Source organism: Amia ocellicauda, chromosome 3 (assembly GCF_036373705.1).
Source record: "Amia ocellicauda isolate fAmiCal2 chromosome 3, fAmiCal2.hap1, whole genome shotgun sequence".
NCBI classification, from domain to species: Eukaryota; Metazoa; Chordata; class Actinopteri; order Amiiformes; family Amiidae; genus Amia; species Amia ocellicauda.
In genome coordinates this window covers 29,901,778-29,923,709 of record NC_089852.1, presented here as the reverse complement: position 1 = coordinate 29,923,709, position 21,932 = coordinate 29,901,778, and the positions used below count along the sequence as shown (strand labels likewise).

At 42.8% G+C, this 21,932-nt stretch overlaps 1 protein-coding gene across 2 annotated transcripts in view; it reads right to left on the bottom strand.

Moving 5' to 3' along the window:
• The window catches only part of flt1 (fms related receptor tyrosine kinase 1), a 54,523-nt gene that overhangs the window by 10,964 nt on the left and 21,627 nt on the right, over positions 1–21,932 (bottom strand). For both annotated transcript variants that reach the window (XM_066698964.1, XM_066698965.1), the window contains exons 11-21: positions 17,695–17,815; positions 15,227–15,335; positions 12,667–12,972; positions 10,229–10,375; positions 9,539–9,670; positions 7,298–7,404; positions 5,604–5,739; positions 5,382–5,486; positions 2,733–2,846; positions 2,282–2,370; positions 1,622–1,823 (exon numbers count right to left, since the gene is read on the bottom strand). In XM_066698964.1, the coding sequence (XP_066555061.1) occupies positions 1,622–1,823; positions 2,282–2,370; positions 2,733–2,846; positions 5,382–5,486; positions 5,604–5,739; positions 7,298–7,404; positions 9,539–9,670; positions 10,229–10,375; positions 12,667–12,972; positions 15,227–15,335; positions 17,695–17,815 (1,568 nt within the window). The remainder of the gene's footprint in view (positions 1–1,621; positions 1,824–2,281; positions 2,371–2,732; positions 2,847–5,381; positions 5,487–5,603; positions 5,740–7,297; positions 7,405–9,538; positions 9,671–10,228; positions 10,376–12,666; positions 12,973–15,226; positions 15,336–17,694; positions 17,816–21,932) is intronic.

Genomic DNA, 21,932 nt, shown 5'->3' with positions numbered 1-21,932 from the left:
TCTAGATCGTGCCTGTCATCATCACAGCTATTCTCAGCTCCGCAACTTCCGTTTAAGTCATAAAGAGTGTAGCTTCGGCATGATAGGAAAAACAACAGCTCTGTTTATTTTAGGATTCCTAATAATAAAAATAATCTTATGAAATTACTACTGCACATCTGCAGCTCGGCAAGCTTACAGACAGCGTGAGTCACTTGTGGAAATGAAATGACTGCAGAGTGGCAGAAGCCTGCAGGGGGGCCGCAGATCTCACACAACACGGCCTGGAGGATAATGCGCCTCGCCGCGGTGTAGCCAAAACAACAAACAGCCGGCCCACCGACAAAGGAGAGAAAACCTCTCCGACTGAAACTCAGGGAAGAGGACTGGTCTTTGGTGTTTTATATAGAACGCTGCTGCATATCAAACAACGCCTGGGAAGTGGCCGACGGGAGAGGAGCTTGTGATACTGATTTCACATAAATTGAGTCCCACGGGCTGATGAATTATATTGAATGTGCATCTGTGGTGCACAAATTATAATAATAATGAAAAATAAACAAACAAAGGTACAAATTTATATAGCAACTTTGATACCAAAAACACTGCAAATTGCTGTACAAAAAATTAAAATAATAATAATAATATTTAAAATATTACTTAAATGTTACTTAATGTTACTTAAATCTTGACTTAAACATAGTCAGTGAGAAAGAATTACTAATACACAGAACATGTCCTGGGTGACCTCAGTTGGCGTACAGGCAGGTACAGAATTAATAACTCAGTTAATATAATCAGGGGCCTTTCCACTAAGACCTTAATAGGTTAGTAAAATATATAAAGCGACTGATAATCCTCTATCATATGACTTTATCTTTAACAACCTGATTTCCTCAGTTATTAAACTCTCCTCTCTTAATCAGGATAAAACATCCCCAAGATACTTCCTGCAAGTGTCTCTGCTGTTCCTTGAATGCTGCTTTACATCTTCACTAGTGTGGATCCGCTTGTTATCGGCCCTGGGATCTTAATAGCGGACCCCAGGACCCCTGTCGATACTTTGACCCTCAACAGCAAAGTAATTCAGTTGAGGGAAACCGTAATACAAAGCTATCAGCTCAGCATCCACATTGTGTTAATGCCTTTGTGTCCTGTGTAAAACATCTCAGTCATCTACATAGAGCAATACTGTCAGCTTGTCATATTCTAGCTCTTTATTTACCTAGGTAAAGGAATTTATACCTGGAAACCTCCATTTGCCATGTACTGAAGCTTACTGAGGTCATGCTTGGTTCATGGGAAGTTTTGAAAATGTATTTTCGATCAATACGCATGCAAAGCGTAAGCAGGCATTGCAATACAATAAAACTGCAGTAAACCCTGCCTAGATTTCAGAGTCCTAGCGTGATATTGACCGAAGGATCACCATCTACTGCCAGACTCCTGTTCTCATGCATTGTGCTGATCTCTTCCTCATTTTGACTTTTAGTCATATTTTCTCATGTGGTCAACTGTATACGGGTGAGACTCTCACGGATGTTGATTAATTTGATTATCAGGAAGCAGAAAGGCTATGATACACAAGCGCAATTAAAAACACCATTTAATGTTGGAAAAGGAGGAAGGAAGCCGCACGTACCCTCCTGTTCCTCTGCTGTGTCATGTAGGCTCTTCTCGTCCTCGAAGCCGGAGCTGGCAGAGCTGTGAGTGCTGGACACGCTGTCCAGACGCTCCTTCTCCTCCCCCCGCGCCTCCGCTGCTGCTCCCACCTCCGCCGCCCCCACCTCCGCTGCCCCCGTGGAGCCGCCCCCGCTGTCCTGCTGTGCTTGGCCGCTGGAGTCCTGTACACAGACAGCACCGTCAGGCACCAGTCTGGGCACAGAACTGGACTGAGCCTGCGTTTTCATAATTGTGCCAGAATCCAAATCCAACACAATGTCGCTGAGAGGGATCGCCTTAATCCAGCTACTTTCACCCAAACCATATTCAGTCTACATCAGTGCCAATTTACTATGGGGACCTTTAACCCCTACATGTGTAAGGTAAGCTCACCAAGAGATCCAATAATTCAAGCCATGCAAGAATGCCCTGAATACTTCTGTTTTGTTTTAAATCATGAGTCTTAGAAGAAGTGATGTTTTTCAGAGTCAGGTCAGATTGTGGTTTCAAGAGGGAAATGAAACAGGGATTTGTACCATAACACACCACATTTACAAGAATCTACAGGTAATGTGCTTGTCCATCTGTTTCTTAATGCAGCTCCGGGCTACACAGCTCTGAAATAGTTATTGCTCCATACCTTGTGCAGGAGGAACACGTCTCTCTTGCTCTTCAGGTAGTTGGAGAGGTTACCATACTTGCAGAACTCCACTATCACCATTAGGGGACCTTTTGGAAGTACAAAACAGTGAGTGTCTGCAGAATGGAGCTATGGTTCATTTACTCAATCACGTAGAACAACATGGAAGACTTAGATCATGTCAAGGAGTTTATCTCAAGTAAAGGGTGACTTTATCAACAACATAAATGGTTTGAAGAAGTCAGCATCCAAGCTACAGGCACCCTCCTCTCAGCACAACAGTGACCATGGCCCACAGATGGTGCTGTCCGAGCCAAAGCCATGACAGAAGGAGGACTAAAAGAATATTCATAAAATTGACACTGTCTGTCTATGAACACCTGATCAACTGCAACTGTGGTGTCCAGGCAGCGAGAGAGGAAATGGATGGGCAGAACCCAGAGAGACTGACCTCCGTATTTGGTGCAGGCGCCCAGCAGGTTGACGACATTGAGGTGTTGTCCAATGTGGATGAGGATTTTGAGCTCTGTCATCAAAGCCTTGTGCTCGCTGCCAGTGGCGCCCTCTATTGGAAAGCAGCAGCATTGATGTGGTCAGGGAAGGGAGAAGTTGAACACATTGGCTCATGTAGAAACTAAATTCTCTTGCTTTGACCGACTCTGAGCAGATACTCAGATACAATATTTTTCTTAGTGATGCAGGAACCTTCCAGATTACACACAATATTGTCAAACACTTGGAATGGAGACAAAAAGGTTTAAGTGTACAATTGTGTAGAAAAAAATTGTACCAGCAAGTGTAATTATTGCATGTATAACTTGTATGTGTAACTTTTGTTCTTTCCAAATTCAGTACTTTTACAAATGACAAGTGTGAAAGAAGATCAGTTAAACACTGCTACTATTAAATGACTGTAATCAGTGAAAGCAGTTCTCACCACTGTAGTCATAGTTTTCTAATTACAGGAAAACCTTCCCCTTTTTTACTTCTCTAAGGCTTTTGGTCATTCCTGTAAGTGGTGGTGTGTTGGAGTTGAATTAGAGCACCAGGGAGGCTGGCGAAAGTCAAACACTCTGCATAAAGTGGATATACAGTGAGGAAAAAAAGTATTTGAGGTAAATGACGTCACACGCTGTGAACGTTGAGAGTCATGTGCCTGACGCTGAAAGATAGTCAGGTTTTTCAGATGATAGCAATGGAGCATTTTCAGAGTATGGTTGTTTTCATAAAACAAAATGTTTTTTACAAAATGGAAGTGAAAACCAACTGGCCTGGCTACCAAACTGTAATACTGAAGCTGCAAATATATACATTTAAAAAACATATTCATATTTTGTAAAATAATTATTATCTAAGCAATGACAACCAAAAGAGGCGAGACAAGCTTCTCAGAGAGAGAGAGGACCAATTCACATCTAATGTACTCAGTTGTAAACAGAAACACACAGAAAAAGGAAGGTTATACAATTTCTAAGCTATCTATTTCAAAAGCTGTATTGCAACATGCAAATGTTTGGATTAATCCTTGTTACCATGGTTTAATGTGTAGGCGAGAGAATGAGTAAAAAAAAGTTATTGGACATTTAACATTGGAGTTTTAATTATAGATGAAAATAGCTATCGCTGGAAATAACCTATAGCAGAATTCTTTAAACAGTATTTAAATAGCAGTAGAAGTCTGTTAAGTATTTGTAATGTATTTTTCTTAATGTATTCAGTATTTGATCCCCTGCTGATTTTGTACGTTTGCCCACTGACAAAGAAATGATCAGTCTATAATTTTAATGGTAGGTGTATTTTAACAGTGAGAGACAGAATAACAACAAAAAAATCCAGAAAAACACATTTCAAAAAAGTTATAAATTGATTTGCATGTTAATGAGGGAAATAAGTATTTGATCCCCTATCAATCAGCAAGGTTTCTGGCTCCCAGTCTCCTGTCTGTCAGTCTCCCTCGGTCTGGGGCTCCATGCTAGATCTCACCTCGTGGAGTTTCAATGATCATGAGAACGGTGAGGAATCAGCCCAGAACTGCACGGGAGGATCTTGTTAATGATCTCAAGGCAGCTGGGACCATAGTCACCAAGAGAACAATTGGCAACACACTACGCTGTGAAGGACTGAAATCCTGCAGCGCCCGCAAGGTCCCCCTGCTCAAGAAAGCACATGTACAGGCCCGTCTGAAGTTTGCCAATGAACATCTGAATGATTCAGAGGAGAACTGGGTGAAAGTGTGGTCAGATGAGACCAAAATCGAGCTCTTTGGCATCAACTCAACTCACCGTGTTTGGAGGAGGAGGAATGACCCCAAGAACACCATCCCCACCGTCAAACATGGAGGTGGAAACATTATGCTTTGGGGGTGTTTTTCTGCTAAGGGGACAGGACAACTGCACCGTATCAAAGGGATGATGGACGGGGCCATGTAGCCAGGGCATTGAAAATGGGTCGTGGATGGGTATTCCAGCATGACAATGACCCAAAACACACAGCCAAGGCAACAAAGGAGTGGCCCAAAAGAAGCACATTAAGGTCCTGGAGTGGCCTAGCCAGTCTCCAGACCTTAATCCCATAGAAAATCTGTGGAGGGAGCTGAAGGTTCGAGTTGCCAAACGTCAGCCTCGAAACCTTAATGACTTGGAGAGGATCTGCAAAGAGGAGTGGGACAAAATCCCTCCTGAGATGTGTGCAAACCTGGTGGCCAACTACAAGAAACGTCTGTCCTCTGTGATTGCCAACAAGGGTTTTGCCACCAAGTACTAAGTCGAAGGGGTCAAATACTTATTTCACTCATTAACATGCAAATCAATTTATAACTTTTTAGAAATGCGTTTTTCTGGATTTTTTTGTTGTTATTCTGTCTCTCACTGTTAAAATACACCTACCATTAAAATTATAGACTGATAATTTCTTTGTCAGTGGGCAAACGTACAAAATCAGCAGGGGATCAAATACTTTTTTCCCTCACTGTAGTTGTAACACCATGTGTGGTGACAGTGAAACCTGCTGGCTGGCATGCAGCAGTACAGTGAGACATGTGGCTGGGGTGTGAGGCAGCCTGAGGAGACGGCCAGAGACTCTGCTCTTTGGGGATAAGTACCTTTCAGCATCTTCACAGCCACAGTGCGGCAGGTGGAGGATTTATTGATCCCAAAGGCAGAGGCCTGCATCACCTTCCCAAACGCCCCTCGGCCCAGAGGTTTCTCTGCAGAGACACAGACACAACTCTTTTCATCACTACCATACCTGACCTAAGAGCTGTTTCAGGAGAGATGTCTGGGATGCGAGGCCCCGCGTGTTCTGTTTGTACAGTCAGCCGTACCAAGTTTCAGCCGATCCCGGGGGAATTCCCACTTGCTGGCATCATAGGGCAGCCGCTCACACTGCTCGTCCAGAGGGACCTCTCCAGGGTCCATTATTATGGACAGGTAGTCCGTCTTGATCTCTGCAGAGGTAGGCTGTAACAGAAACACAACACGTCTCAGGCCCGAGCTGTGGGATATGCAGAGCTCCCACCACTGCGACAAAATGGCCCATTTTCCACTGGCACATCCGACCTGACCCAGAACCAAGCCGGAACTTAGTCTGGTCTGGTATGGGTCGGGTGTTTTTACACTGTAATACCCGAGCGGAGGTAAATGACGTCACATGCTGTGGACGTTGAGAGTCATGTGCCTGATGCTGAAAGATAGTCAGGTTTTTCAGATGATAGCAATGGAGCATTTTCAGAGTATGGTTGTTTTCATAAAACAAAATGTTTTTTACAAAATGGAAGTGAAAACCAACTGGCCTGGCTACCAAACTGTAATACTGAAGCTGCAAATATATACATTTAAAAAACATATTCATATTTTGTAAAATAATTATTATCTAAGCAATGACAACCAAAAGAGGCGAGACAAGCTTCTCAGAGAGAGAGAGGACCAATTCACATCTAATGTACTCAGTTGTAAACAGAAACACACAGAAAAAGGAAGGTTATACAATTTTTAAGCTATCCATTTCAAAAGCTGAATTGCAACATGCAAATGTTTGGATTAATCCTTGTTACCATGGTTTAATGTGTAGGCGAGAGAATGAGTAAAAAAAAGTTATTGGACATTTAACATTGGAGTTTTAATTATAGATGAAAATAGCTATCGCTGGAAATAACCTATAACAGAATTCTTTAAACAGTATTTAAATAGCAGTAGAAGTCTGTTAAGTATTTGTAATGTATTTTTCTTAATGTATTGAGTATTTGTAATGTATTTAAACTTAGTAATAACTGACGCTGCATGATGACGTGTTCAGTTAACTACTCCCACTGGTCCTGCTTGGCTCGGTAAGGAACAGCGACGAAAAACCATGGCCTGGTACAGGGTTGATTGGGTTGGATATGCCAGTGGAAAAGGGGACAAAGATTTGCTCTTGTGAATCCCACCCCCCAGTCAGAAAGCTGACACAGACACTGACACAGACATGGTTTCATGCTGTAGAGATCATTGTGAAATGGAAGCTGCATTTAGACTGTAAGCGTCAGCTGACACCACCCAGGACCAACTGGCAAGAGCAACCTTGGTCATGACTGAAGAAAGCTTCCCGAAAGAGTGTGTTTCACTTGGCAAATTTCTAGGCCCTGATTTCACTGAAGAGGGACGTGTGGTTTGTACATAAGGAAATAACAGTAAGGAATAACAGAGACCCGGAGAGGGGGGCTTAGGTCATTAAATACCATCATAGACTGGTTCATCGTGCAGATTGATAGGAAGTAAAATTCAATTATGTGGGGGGGTAAAGCCCTCATACCACAGTGACACCAGTGTAAAGGCAGTCCAGTTGTAACACAAAGGTACCAGGCTACATGCCCACTGTGCTGCAGGAGGGCACAGGCAGCTCTGCCACAGGGTCCGGTTCTGCCACGTATTGGAAGAGGTGCTCATGTTTAGAGGTATGTAATTTTTCGTGGCATTCGATACTTCCCACATGGAAACTCCCCACGGAGGGTTTTGCTTCCTCTCCCCATTGGCATCTTACCCTTTTCAGCTTGCGTATAAACAGGGTCAGGAGCAGCCAGAACAGGGTCGCCACCACACAGGTGCAGGTGAGCGTGGGGATCTCCAGGTTGGATTTGTCTGCCGAGTCTGAGGAGACACAGGGATACAAGGGCCTGTCAGAGCAGAACACATGGGTCCCTCCTCTCCACAGCAGCACATGCAACGACTTTCAATAACTAAACTGCAACAAACTAACAGCAGTTTATTTTTGTTAAAGTTTTAAAACAAATTGTAGTGCTAATTACACATAACAGCAGTTGCCATGATGTTAATTAAAAAACACAAACACTCCAAAAGAAAATGGAAGCAAATTAGGTCATTTTAATCGTTTAACCATTTCAGACATTTCCTTTGAACCTCTCACTGTCATGGTCGGCTATTGTTCCATTCTTTAAGAATATTAGACATTAACACCTCCCCCATTAGCAGTTTGTTTCACAGTCTTTGAAATTCTCAACCACCCCACTAGCCAAAACAGCATCATAATGCAGCTTTCTTGTTCTTGTCCTGTCTAGACAATGAGCTGCTGTTGTGTTGTGCAGTGATACACAGCTCTGCTCCACCGTGTTTAACAATGACAGACACACAGTGAAAGTGCCAGGGGACACACTGAGCTGCTGTTCTAGTATGGGGGCCACAGTTTGATTTGAACCCTTTGTTGGCTCTCTCCCACTTACAAGAGCCTCATTACCGCAGCGCAGCCTGCGTGAAGCCCGTCAGACTGAGGAGGCACTGCCACACTCAGCTCTCCGACTCCCTGCTGAGCCCGGCCGCCTCACTGCGCCACTGGGGAGCACTGTGCTGCTATGCCACCATTGTCTTTTCGCAGTACAAAAAATAGCCTCTTGTATTATTGCTGGCATACCAATGTAAATACACATCAGCAAAGCATAACAAATGTGTTAGAACAAAAACAATAATTCTTCTCATTCATCTTTTTCTTTTTTTGTTGTTGTTGTTATTAGTGCATAAATAGCCCAGCGGTTTATCTGCTGAAAATGGTTCAGGGTCCTTCCGAGGGAAATAAAAATGGGAGACAGTTTCCTTCCTAACTTGTTAAAAAAAAAAGCCTTCAGCTTTTATTGATATTTAAACTTAGTAAGTAAAACAAGAAGTACTATGTCAGTTTGTTGCTTTTGGAATGGGACGTTGCAGAAATGAAAGCTTTTTCCAACTACGTTAGGTTTCATGTTTTTCATTGAGCAGAATGCTCCTGCCTGACAAGAACATCACAATATAAATAATTAAAGTCTAAATGGAAATCTCTTTACATTACTATAACATCATCATCATCATCATCATCATCATAATGATAAAATATACGAGGGAGTAAATACTTTTAAAATGCATCATCCAGGTTTTGTGTGCATGAGAGATTTTTGGAATAACGTTCATATTTAAGTTATTGGCATCGTCTGTAATTGGGAAAATTCCAAGGCAAATGAAATTCTGAGGGCTATTACGCTCACAATGTGCATTACAGACCCGGCTGCAGCCGTTTCCTGTGCAGCTGCAGAGGGCCGTGGGCGCTGTGGTATCTGCCTGTGGAGGCAAACAGGCAGCCACACCACTGGGATGCTGGCTTACCGCTGAGCACAGACCCCACTGTGTAAATGTTATGAATTGAATCATATTCCAGAAAAATTATTATAACAGTTTGATGTCGTTCCCTAAATGATATGTTAAAAAACACATGATCAACAACTTCAATTACAAAACTAAAGAAACCACTGTGGGAAACACAGAGTTAACTCCAGACTTCCCCACCAGTGCAATAATGAAAGTGTTAGATTGTCACTGCTGGACTGTCTGAATCCTACTCAGGAAACCCCTCGTTCACAGTCCACTGTCGGTCACAGCCTTGGAGACTCCTACCCAGTACGAATCAGACTGGCAAAGTGCCCCTTGAAAGTATAAATAAAGGAATAGCTAGAAGAGGAAAAATGTGAGGTATCGTATCCCTCTAGCCACGAACTCCAGGACAGAATGAGTGTGAATGTCGTGTGTGCTCAGGGAGTCAGCTTCTGGCAGCCACAGTGAGGAGGGCTTTAGGGAAGTCATGTATTAGCCACTTACCTGCACTTCCAGCTAGAGCAAGAACTCCACTGTGGTAAGCAGCTTAATGAGAGAGGAGCAGAATAAAAAGGAAAAAGAAGAAAATCACAAAGAGATAAAAAAAAGATCCAGAGCTAAACGTGTGTGACGAGCAAGTAGCCAATACCTTCCACTGTGAGGTAGGCTGAGCTCTCCACAGAGCCTCTCTCATTGGTTGCCTCGCAGGTGTACAAGCCCTCGTCTTCTTTTGTGATGCGCTCGATGTGCAGGGTGCTCCCTCCGGTGGACAGGAGGATACCTGTGCACAAAACACCCAGCATGCACCTGTCAGTGTGGACACGTGGACGCCACCCTGCCCTCACTGAGTAGGACCATCATGGGATAGCAAGGGAGATACTCTTCAAAAGCTAACTTTACACATCACTCCTGAATCAGGCTGGGCACTGAATGACATGAACTCTTTGTCAATTATTATGGAAAACTATTCAAACTGTAGTGGACCAGTGTAGTGGTTTGGGTAACACTTCACTTTCCTACTTTATTTAAATATTTTTTCATTTTGAAATGAATACATTTCTGGCCTGACCTACACATCCAAATTGATTGCAAAAATAATCATCCTCATCATCAAAATCTTAATTTATTGAATAATATTCCTTGCTTATCTAAAAACAACAAACATTTCTGCTTTCACATCCACCTGATCTGTTAACCTCAGCTTGTGACTCATAAGAACACAGCTCGAGCCGGGCTACAGTTAACAGCATGTGGAGTGTCTGAGTGTGTGTGTGTGTGTGTGTGTGTGTGTGTGTGTGTGTGTGGCCCTGTTCTGGAAGTTTAAACAGGGCTCTCTCACCAGATCCCTGTGTCAGCTTGTGGTTGTCCTTGTACCATGCCAGCTGTGGCTCAGGCACCCCCTGTGCCAGGCATGCCAGCGTGACGGAGCTGCTGACATTCACACTCTGGTTGCTCAGGTTGCGTAGGAGTTGCGGGGCCTCAAGGGCTGTGGACAGAGGACAGGTGGTCAGGGGCTGTGGTTCTCTTGTGCGTTACTCTCTTACACAGTGGTGCGGAGGATAAACTGAGTTACACAGTAAGACCGGTAACACTTTATAATGTGTATATTATCTAACATTTAACTAATATTTTAGTTAACATGAACAAGTCAGTAAGTAATGCATCAACAAGGCATGAAAAGTATGTGTTAATTTTGTTAATGTTAACTAATGAAATAGGGCAAGTAACCAATCAGACGTAACAGATATGTGCGGCCCCTGATCAGCAAAGTTAATTTGCTTCACTGATTGGGTCATTAACTTAATTATACATATTTAATAATTACTTAATAATTATAATATTTGTATTATATATATACAAATACTATTATTTCTTTTTTTTCATCTCTCTACCTGAATAGTTTGTTAAGTCTACTGCATTTTCCAAACATTGTGGAAGCAGCGGTATATATTTACATTTGGTATAGAATAAATACTGGCTTTAACAACCTTTAACAGTTGTTATTATATTTACTAACATTTCAAGGTTTCCAGATGAAGATCTTACAGCCACTGCTTCCACAATGTTTTGAAACTCCAGTATTACTTCCTCCCATCTTTTTCTTTAAAATAATTCTAACCTGTCAAAGGCTCTCTGGACTGTCACTCTGCTTAGTCCCGCCTTCAAGCAGAAGTAAATGACCCAATCAGTGAAGCGAGGTTTTGGAAAACAACTTTGCTGATCCGGGGGCCAAACATATCTGATACATCTGATTGGTTACTTGCCTTGAGGAGGTGGGACATACATGACGTGACCTTCATTTTTTAAAGACTGGAATTATTTTCACCATGGAAAATATGCTGAAAACTCTTAACATTAACAAACATCTAAATATGTCGTCCTTGAAATGAGTAAAAGTAAAAGGAAAGTAATTTGTTAGTTACTGCATCTGAATATTCAGACATGAAGAAAGACAAACCAATACATTAATTAATGCAGAAATTAACATTAGTTAACATTAACACATACTTCTCATGCCTTGTTGATGCATTAGTTACTGACTTGTTCAATGTAAATAAGCATATGAATTAATGTTACATAATAGACACTTACTGTAAAGAGTTATCATAAAACCTAATGCAAAAGGGCCTGACTGGTCTGTGAGGGAGTGCCCCTTCTGGTCCAGTCTTTCAGTATGACTGTACACTGTTTCAGTGGGTGACAATACTGTCAACTATTGCAGTAAATACTGACTAAATGACTTAGTAATAACTAAATAATGTGACTTATCTACATTATCTGAGTCATTGTGAGGAGGCTTTTTGATTTAAACAATTGCTCTCATTTTTAATAAGTATTAATGAATTGACACGGCTCTCCTGGATTCCTCTGTCCCTGTGTGTGAGGAGAGTTATGCTGACTGCACTGTCCCCCACCCTTCCCCCCGCTGCCAGACTCTGCAGCCTCTCACTCACACATGGGAACAGCCCGGCTGCCCCGCACCCCCCGGAGACCCGCTCCATTCCCAAGGAAGAAGATACACTGAACCAAGAAACTGCCTTATTGTACTGAACAGCAGTAAAAAGATTAATACAAGTTATATGTGAAAGCCATAAGAAAAACTGATTGTTCCTTCAAATAGCCTCCTCGCCAACACAATTGATAATTTTTTCTTTCTTCTGCACTGACAGTGTCAAATTTGCTAATTGTTTTTCAGGCATTTTAAGTGCACTTTAAATTTGGCACCGCGGGGAAGTGCCATTGTTTACCCTTCCCCACTCAACAAAGGCCATTCCCATGTGAAGTGTGGGCGGGCTGGGGGGGCGGCGTGCCGTGGGGCCACAGGAAGCCTAGGGCCCAGTTCCCAGAACCATGCAGAGTTTGATGTGAGCAGCACAGTCCCAGCAGGACCCTCGGCAGGACTGCTGTAGCCTTGTTTGTGTCAGAGCTGCCTGGGATATTTTTATCAGTAATATGGAGCAGTGATTCACTTTGCTGCGTGTGGGCCCTCACGGCTGCAACTGGAGACAGACAGGCCAGTGACGGGAGCCACACACTCGCACGTGTCCACCAGGAACATGAATATTCCCACTGTCAAATTCAAAAGCTTTATTGCTGAGCTGGATTTGTTTTTGTTATGATTATTATTAATACTAATAATAATAAAGAAGTATAATAATAATAATAATATATAATAATAATTGAGTGTCGTGGAGAGCTGTTAGCTCAGTGGGGTCCCTGAGATCCTGACAGTGTGGGCAGTGAGTGGGGGTACCGGACTGCAGCACAGATACTCACCGATGACCTGCACACTGCTCTCCAGCCGGACGATCTCCCCCGTGCGGACGTTCCTGGCACTGCAGGCGTAGATGCCGGCGTGCTCCTGGGAGACGTTGTAGATACGCAGCAGCAGGCTGTTGGAGTACTGCCCCGTGCTCAGCTCCATGCCCTCTGCCCACACCCCACTGAGCTGGGTGGCACGCTGAGTGGGCAGGTGCCAGGCCAGGTCGGTGTACAGGTACCTGTTGGCTTTGCACACCAGCCGCAGCCCTGCCCCCTCCATGGGCACCTCCTCCAGTTCAACGCTAAACCCGCTTGGGATTTCTGAAAGACAGAGACCAGAGGTAAAGAGCAGCCAGCTTCCTCCAGAACACGACCAGCTTCCCTGATATCACATTGCAACACTCATGGTTTATCTGTATCTCAGCTGTTGGCACTGAATGGTACAATAAGTGCAGTATAATTATTCACCATATTAGGGTGTTAATGCCAGTACCAAACGAAAACATCAGACCTGATAGGCATTTGATATGAATATACAGGAAATGAAACAGTAACGTGTTTACTGCCAGGTGATAGTCTTTCGCGTTATGAACTGGATGGTCTAATCCAAATGAATGCAAATACCTTTCAGGAAAGGGGAGATGCCTACTTCCTCTGAACTCAGTGCTCTCAGTTCTGCTTCAGTCTGACACTCTGGTGCCACCTGTGTGCCAACAGCCAGGCACTGACTCACAGAGAAACACTGCCCCCTTCTGAGCCAACACTTGCCACTGCAAAACCACCTGAAAACTCTGCAGCACACAATGTGAAAACATGCATCTAACTATCTATCTGTGAAACTTGTTGATAGCACTTTATATAAAGGTGGTACTTTTAAATTGTTTATTAATGTTTTATAAATACTCTGTATGTGCTTTATAACATCAATATAGTGTCATAAAATATAACTCTCTAAATAGTATGCTACTTTTTTGTTACTCTCCGTTCAGCCTGTGTGTTTATTCCTGCACTGAAACACAGCGGTTTCCTCATCCATGTCTCTTTGTGTGTGCTCCCCAGAGCAGCCAGGCTAGAACAATGAACCAGCTCCACTCCATTAAGAGTGCTAGCCGGATGACTTCCACTTTATATAAAGGTGGTACTTTTAAATTGTTTATTAATGTTTTATAAATACTCTGTATGTGCTTTATAACATCAATATAGTGTCATAAAATATAACTCTCTAAATAGTATGCTACTTTTTTGTTTTGAAAATACATCATCAATATACTGTTACTTTAATTATTGAGCATCTATATAGTATTTGGAAAACATTAATAAAGTACGAATAAAGTGTTAGTGACCATTTACACAGGTGGAGATTATTAATGTATAATAACAATGCTATTAATGCCAAATCATAAACTCATGTATGAGAACAGAGACTTTTTCATGCTTCGAGATTGTAGAAATGTGAGGAAATAGTTTCATAAATCCAAGGTTAAAAAATAAAATGCAACAGAATAAGATATTGAAACTTGGCTTTAAATGTGCGTTCTGTATGTATTTATTATCAAGATACAATGGGATTCTGAAGGATTTCAATTGTTTCTGATTTATTCTCAGTAATCAACAGAGGAGCTGCTTGTTTGTTCAGTGTTGACTTGTCCTGCGAGGTTTCCTGTGGGGTCTGTATTTCCTCCCTGGATGAGTGTGTAACTTCAGCACCTCTCTGCAATTCACTTCTGACATTGTCTGTCCTGGACTGGTTCCCTGCTGCTGTTGTGGACTTACATTGTTAATTGTTATGATAAATATTGCTGCAGTAACAATATCAACCGAAAGCACTGAAGAGCCAGGCAGGGTTTGTGGCACAAAGAGACTCTGAATGGGGAGAGTGTGGCTAATCTCATGCTAATGCAGTAGTAATATATCACACTACTGAGTTTTTACTGGAATAGTTAGCATGATAAACCACACGTAATTCCTGAACTGTTAAAACACTGTATCAGAACTAGTCTAAAACAAACTTATAGAGGCATCAAGGCAGCCTCTCATTTGCGTTACCTTTTGTAAAAAAAAACACAACGGCAAGGACAAAAAAGAACAGTGTAACAAGAAAAGCAAACAAAAAAGTTTTATTTACTTTAGCTATTTGAAACTTCCTGTGGAAACGGCTCACAGGTTTCCTGATGGAAGATAATGTTTATCTTTGCCAAGCACCACCAGGAATCTCAAAATAAAATGCATTTAGCAGCCCAGGGAGACCAGTGCGATAAGGCTCCCAGGTTCCTGTCTCTCCCTGCGTTACGCCCTCCCTGGATCTGTGGCCTGCCCAGCTCCATGGCAACCCCGGGCTAGCTGGCAAGACCTCAAGCCCACAAGACCAATAGGTATTTCTCGTTCAGTTCCAGTAATATATAATGCCCACTGACTGACTGGCTGACTGTATTACAGCAGCGGGAGACACGGGGTACAGCTTCTGTTCTGAGATGACTATGAAAGTGGCGTGCTGCCCCACTTGGAGACGTGCATGAGAGCATCTTATTGGCCAGTTTTCTGTGTCTGGTTCCTGGAAGATAGAGGTGAGCTGTACCTGACACCAGGAAGGGAATGTTCCTCCTGTCCTTCCCGACCTTGTTGGAGGCGACGCAGCGGTACACCCCCGACACCCTGGCCTGCTCCACCACCAGCACCCCCACCGTCTGTGGAGAGACACGTGTCAAACAGCACAGCACAATCCAGGACAATAAACACTCCACAGAGCACATCCTGCTGCCAGCTCCACAGTGCGTCAGTACAGTAGGTGTGCTCCACCCTCACATTTTCCATCATATCAGGTGATTAAAGCGCAGAACAATGTGAGAGGGTTATCACCTTCTGCCCAGCAGAGGCGTGAGTGTGGAATCACTAACAGGAAGAGCAGCTCCCGGGACTCTCCTCAGCCCTGCACTATCACCGTTTCCCAATTCGGCTCGCTAGCCAGGCATCTGGCCTAGGAAACCTCCACGCTGAATGACCCCTCGGCAGCAGAACTCTGCTCAAACAACGATGTTCTGTCTTGTGTTAGATTTTTGTTTGCGTATGTGCTTTTGTTAAACTATACTATACTCTTATATTGTGATTTATAACAGTTCTTACTCAGTCCTTATAAAGCACTAATCAAGCACACCATAGCTTGAAAGCTGCCTATATATATATATATATATATATATAAATATATAGAGTTAAGAGAGTTTTTGCCAGTCGTATATATGAGGCCCTTGTATTCCAGTAGGATACTGTGCCAGCCATGCATCACTCTCCGTTCAGCCTGTGTGTTTATTCCTGCACTGAAACACAGCGTTTTCCTCATCCATGTCTCTTTGTGTGTGCTCCCCAGAGCAGCCAGGCTAGAACAATGAACCAGCTCCACTCCATTAAGAGTGCTAGCCGGATGACTTCCTCTAAGGAAAAAGGATGCTAAGCAGCCTGTAAGTAAAACAATCCCAAGTCGGTATAATACCCTGATCACTCCAGCGTGAGAGGGAAAACAAGACCCTGGGAGCCACATTCAGCGAGGGGCAAATCTAAGCTACCTCTTTCTACTTAGAGACTGCCTCCTGCTCTTTACATGGGCATGATTCAGAAAACTTCTCAAACGTGTTCTCAAAGTGTAACTGTACATGACCTGCTACAGTGATGGCACTACTCTAGACCTGAAGGATTGTTGGTTCAGGACTCATGTGACTGTGGCAACCAAGAAGGAGCATTGATCACGTCAGTCATGGTTTAGCTGTATTCCGGACAAGACAGATCATTCAATATTTGGTCATTTTATGTGGGTGCTTGTAAATGAATAAACTGAGAATGTGTGGTGTTAAAAGCATTTGCAGAGATAATGAAAACGTGCTCAGTTACTCTGATCCTTTGTGTGTTGGCTCTTTGGGAGGATTTGAGGCAGTAATACACTTCCTGGTGAGATCTGTTTCTCAGTGTCCTGCTGACTGCTGGAATGCCGGTATCTACTGGAGAAAGGCTGAAGAGTGTCAGAGCATATCAACGGGATTGCACTGAGTTTGGCACCGAGTGTTAGAGACTGCACTCTGTTGAAGATATCCAGCAGATCACTCCTAATTGTCAAAAGGTGCAGAAAGGGAGGAGACCTACTGATTATAACCATGAGGAACTGCTAGGGAAGCACCCGCGTCAAGACAGTGAACGAAGCGCTTAATTGCAATTAGGAGGTGGCTTGACAGTCCCGATAATGATGGTTCAAGAGACGTGAGAGGAATGTGTAAATAAGCGCAGTCGATGAGAACCACTGCTTTGTTGAAGGGTGTGTAGTGAACCCAGTCTTCCAGGAAAACATCATAACAGATTATGAACAATATTTATCTTTCGGGTATTTATATTAATCACACTAGATTAATTACTGGAGTTGTTTATTAAGAGCTTGCAGGAAGTATTTTTCCAAACATGGAGATTATCTGTTGTAATGGTGAAATAAATTAGTGCTGTTTCCTGCTCTCCCGGGCGGTGACTGGGAGGCTGCTGGGCACTGTGCTGTCGCTTACAGACCAGCAGGCAGGCACTGGGAGGCCAGAGACTCTGTTATACAACAGACACCGTGAGATCGCTGTGTTGGCCGTGAGGAGCTGTGGACAGGCTTTCCTGTCAGCTCTGCATTTTCAAATTATTTTTACAAAACAACAATAGAGCCCTGCATGCATCATGGTGTTTCTAAGCCTTCTGTGCCATGATCCTGTATCGATTACACAATTAAGTACACAGTCCACAGCCAGTGATTTGCCAGTGAGTCGGGTTTGGTCTATATTGATCTTAAAGTGATGTGTAAGAAAACAAGGTGAAATCACAGCAATGCTTGGTGGTGTATTGTGTAGTAAACCATTACACAAACCACAGAAAACTAGGAGAAAGTACAGTACATGGGAAAACTGCAAATTCACTGTGCTAAACTTGTATAGGTGTCCCCCCCTGCCTCCATGGGTAAAGCAGGAGTGTAATGCATTCGACTGCAGGAGAGCTCTCGACTCCGGCTCTGACACCGCGTGAGTAACGCACCTTGTTCTTCCCCTCCAGCAGCTCCGTTCTCTGGGTGATGCTCAGGATGGGGTTCTCCGAGTCCGTGCTGTTCGCGGTCACCCGCACACGGCGTCTCCTGGTGAGAGGTGAGAGTTTGCACCTTCCGTGGAAAGAGACGGCGGGAAAAAAGAAAAAAAGAAAAGAAAAAAGGCAGAATGATTAATCATTTTTCAGTGTAAGTGCGGTCATTCTATGACAAAGTGCAGAACAATATCACACTCCCAGCTGGTTCCTGAGCACAAATCTCAGAAGGAAACGTGCAGCAGTTAGAGGTGAAAATGAGTTAGTAGTGTGTGCTGCCAAGAGACACGATACTATTACACTTGAATGGAGCATGCATGCACAATGTGAAAACAATCTGCTGCAGAGTTGCCATTAAGTTACAGTAATTATTACAGTAATACGGGAGTCGTGCTGTAAATTTGACAAAAGTTACAGAAAAGGAAAGTTGGCTTGATATCTCATAATATTTGTAGGTCTACATCCATGTCATCCATTGGTAGTGTTAGTTACAAGACAATCTTAGCCCCAGAATTACACCAGAGCTGGAAAATAAATCACTTTAACCAGTAACACAAGTCTGAACGGTTCCCACAGTGGCCACCAAGCGTTCAATGTTAGGTCTGGCTCCAAAGTTTTAAATCATACTGAAATTCGTGAAGTCCAGCAAGTCCAGTCATTATTTCCGTACAATATTTTGGGGTTTGACAATTCCCATCAGGTATATCTGTACAGAAAACTATTGGATTTCCGTGATAACAAATGTCAATATTGCTGCTAAATGCTGCTTCCTCTCCATATAATGGAAGTCCTAGAAATCAAGGAATGTACAGAAACGTAAAGAATATAGTAATTAAGTGGCAAATTGACAGCTTTTGCTTTTCAAAGTGCAGGTTTGAGTGACAGCCAACAGAGGAGCTCATGTCAGGAAGTCAGCAAAGAAGTGTTAAATACTAATTAATTTATATTATTATTATTATTATTATTATTATTATTATTATTATTATTATTATTATTATTATTATTAAGCAGTGTGATTCTCAGTTGAAGAATGATAGTTCAGACACCAATTAGGTCAGACAGGGATATTTCTGCACCATCGTTAGCCACACCCTCCCCAGTGTACATTACTACAGCTGGGGTCTGATTGCCCTTCCTATTGACTGAGACATATTTACACTAGTGTCTTATTCAGGGAGACAGGGCTGTCTACATCAACAGGCAGTGTGCAGGCCTCTGGTTCACAGCCCCCTCCCAGGAAGGGCAGCGTATTTTGGTTACACCTTTATAGAAACCAAGGAAATCCTCCCTGGCAGGACCGGCAAGGCTGTGTGAACTGGGGACCTGAGTGTGCTTTGAACAGCTGGGAAACAACAGTATAGAATTGGCTATTTACTTATAATAGTCTAAAAGAGCCCCAGTGGACCGATGGATAAGGCACTGGGACTGTGATTCTTGACTTCCCATACAAAATTGCTACCCTGTCCCATATAATATAACATACAATGTGTGTGTGTGTGTTTGAAATTAAGGCACAGTCTCACCATTCATATGTCTTTTAAATAAATGAAAATTCATGACTACAGATTCTGGTTTCCTTCCACAGTATGGAAGTACTTCTCAGGCCCCAGAGACACCTGCTCCTGCTAGGTCTTCTAGCTGTTAACTCTGTTAAGTGCTAGTGCTGTGCTCAAATAACTCCCCCACCCACAGCAGCCAGTGGACCCTATGTTTGCTGGGGGAGGGTAATAGACATTGTTTCTCTGCTCCATTAACAGAGCCTGGCTCTTCAGCCTCCCTGAGTCTGTGTTTTCTGAAGACAGAAGGCTGCTTCCTATATCTTACTGTCAGTTTGTGCAGCTGGATGTGTGTGAAACTCAAGGGAATACCGGGGGGTGAAAATCACACCTGGGACTACAGCAGTGGGATCAGTACACATGCATACAGGTGCACTGTCATACCTGTCTCTGTACCTAGACAGCAAAAGAGCTCTTAGTGTGGGTCACTGTATGTGTCTGGACTGGTTCGTCATTATGCTATATGTATATTGGTATGTATATCTATCTATCAATCTGCCTATCTATATATGCATCCCTCTGGAAATACAATGCCTTGGCAGTTCATGGGATTCCGAGGTCCTGATCAGATTGCATCCGGTTCGCTGACTGTCCGTGTCTTTCTGTTGCATATGCTGCTCAGAAAAATGTTCTCCATGTTCTATTTATTTTTCATTGAGCAATGTTATGTGTTGCAGTGCGCTAATAGACATCAGAAAGGACAGATAAGTCAATATTCAACAGAAACAAACAGGAGGAGACCCCCCAGGTGCAGCAGATCAAGGGTGTGAATGGAGTTATAGCAGAGGATGGGGGCAGATGATATGGGATGTCCGTAAAAATGACAAAGTGATAGGATGACTATTTGAAGGTAATATCTGGCCAAAACATTTCATAACACAGAGTAATAAAACATGTAAGCATAAGTACTGTAACACATTAAAGAAATACTTGACCACATGAAATTCAAATGCAATTCAAGCTCTGTGCACCTGAGCTAATAACATCTTCTGAATAACAGTATGAGTCATGTCAGCCAGATCACTGGGAATATTAGCAGGATTGTGAATTAGTCTGAATAAACCTGAGAGACCATACGGAGAGGGGACACATTCATTTACGTCATTCCTCAGGGAGAAAGTTTGAACACAAATCAAAAATTATCAGCCACAACGAGCAAATTGGATAAATCTTTTAATTCTTTTTTTGCAAAAAAGGACAATAAAAATCAACATACAATTCATATCCCACAGTCAGACAAAAATACTCATTTTAAATATATCTTTACAAAGCAACTTGCCAACCAACCAGATTTCAGCATAACTCTTTAACCAATTAGTAATATAAAAATGGTTATTAAATACTATATCCATATATTATCTATAAGGACATCTGTATAAAAAATTAATTTATTTCAAAATCGCACATTGGGAATGACCCGTAGAGATACAACACCTCAGTTCAGGGGTGTCCATGTGTCAGCAGCACACAAACGCTCCGCACTGTCGCACGTAACAAAGGACAGGAAAACTCTTCATACACAAAAACTATTTCAAAACAATACAAACAAGCAAACATGTATATATGTAACAAAACTGCGACACTTAGAAATACAATTGGCTGAAGTCTGCCCAGGGGTATGACCCACAAACAACACAATGGGCAGAGAGAGACAGTGCGGGACAGCAGCCTAAATAGGGGGGTGGGGGGGTCAGCAGGCTGGCGGGGTTCTGTGTCTGCAGCCGGTACAACAAATAACACACAGGGATGTGGCTTGTGGTGGATGCTCTGGCTTTTTTTACATTCTGGTGGCTTAAGTCTTCTCTGCCTTACTTTATACTGTTAGACACAGAGCAGGGAGTGGGTCAAGGAGAAGAGTAGGGACAGCAATTCTTGGCCTGCACAGAGTCCTGACCTCAACCCCAAAGAACACCTCTGGGATTAACTGGAACTCAGGGCTATGCTGGAAACGGCAAAGCAGAAGGAATTGGCACAGAGTTTGTCCAGGTTTCCTGCAGTTATTAAGGTCAAAGCTGGGTCTAGACTTGCCTTAATCAATCGTGAACAGCTATTTGGTAATGAAAATCATGCCTTTAATTTATTTAAATTCTTGCATGATATTAAATCAACAACTTCATGCTCTTGCTACAAGGTGCTCTCATATTACTATATCCCATAATCGTTGACCTACAGATGGAGTGTGCCAGACTGCAGAGAACACTGCCCCCTTACTTATACTGTAACACTGCAAGAAAGCAACACATTGTCTGTTAAACTGTATGATGCAGTCAGTCTGTATAGAGTTGTTTTTTTCTTTATTAAGTAGTCCTCTCCATTAAATAAAAAAGGTTAATAAAAAAGTATTAATTAAGTTAAATATGAATCACAGCATTGGTGAAGTAAGTATAAACAAGGACTTGATAACTTCAGTGGTTCGGGCTCTTGCAGCACTCCGAGTATTGCAGTACATCATCCTCAGGGATAGCCGTCATAGTACCAAGTGAAACACAGCGGGGGCGGGGGGGCCGTGGGCGTGTTGCCGATGCGACGGAAGGAACTGAACACCTTCTGAACGAAGACAGAGGCTCAAACCTGACTAGAGCATTTTAACAAACAGTAAAGAAATAAAAACTGACACACTGGCTGCATGATGAAACAGTG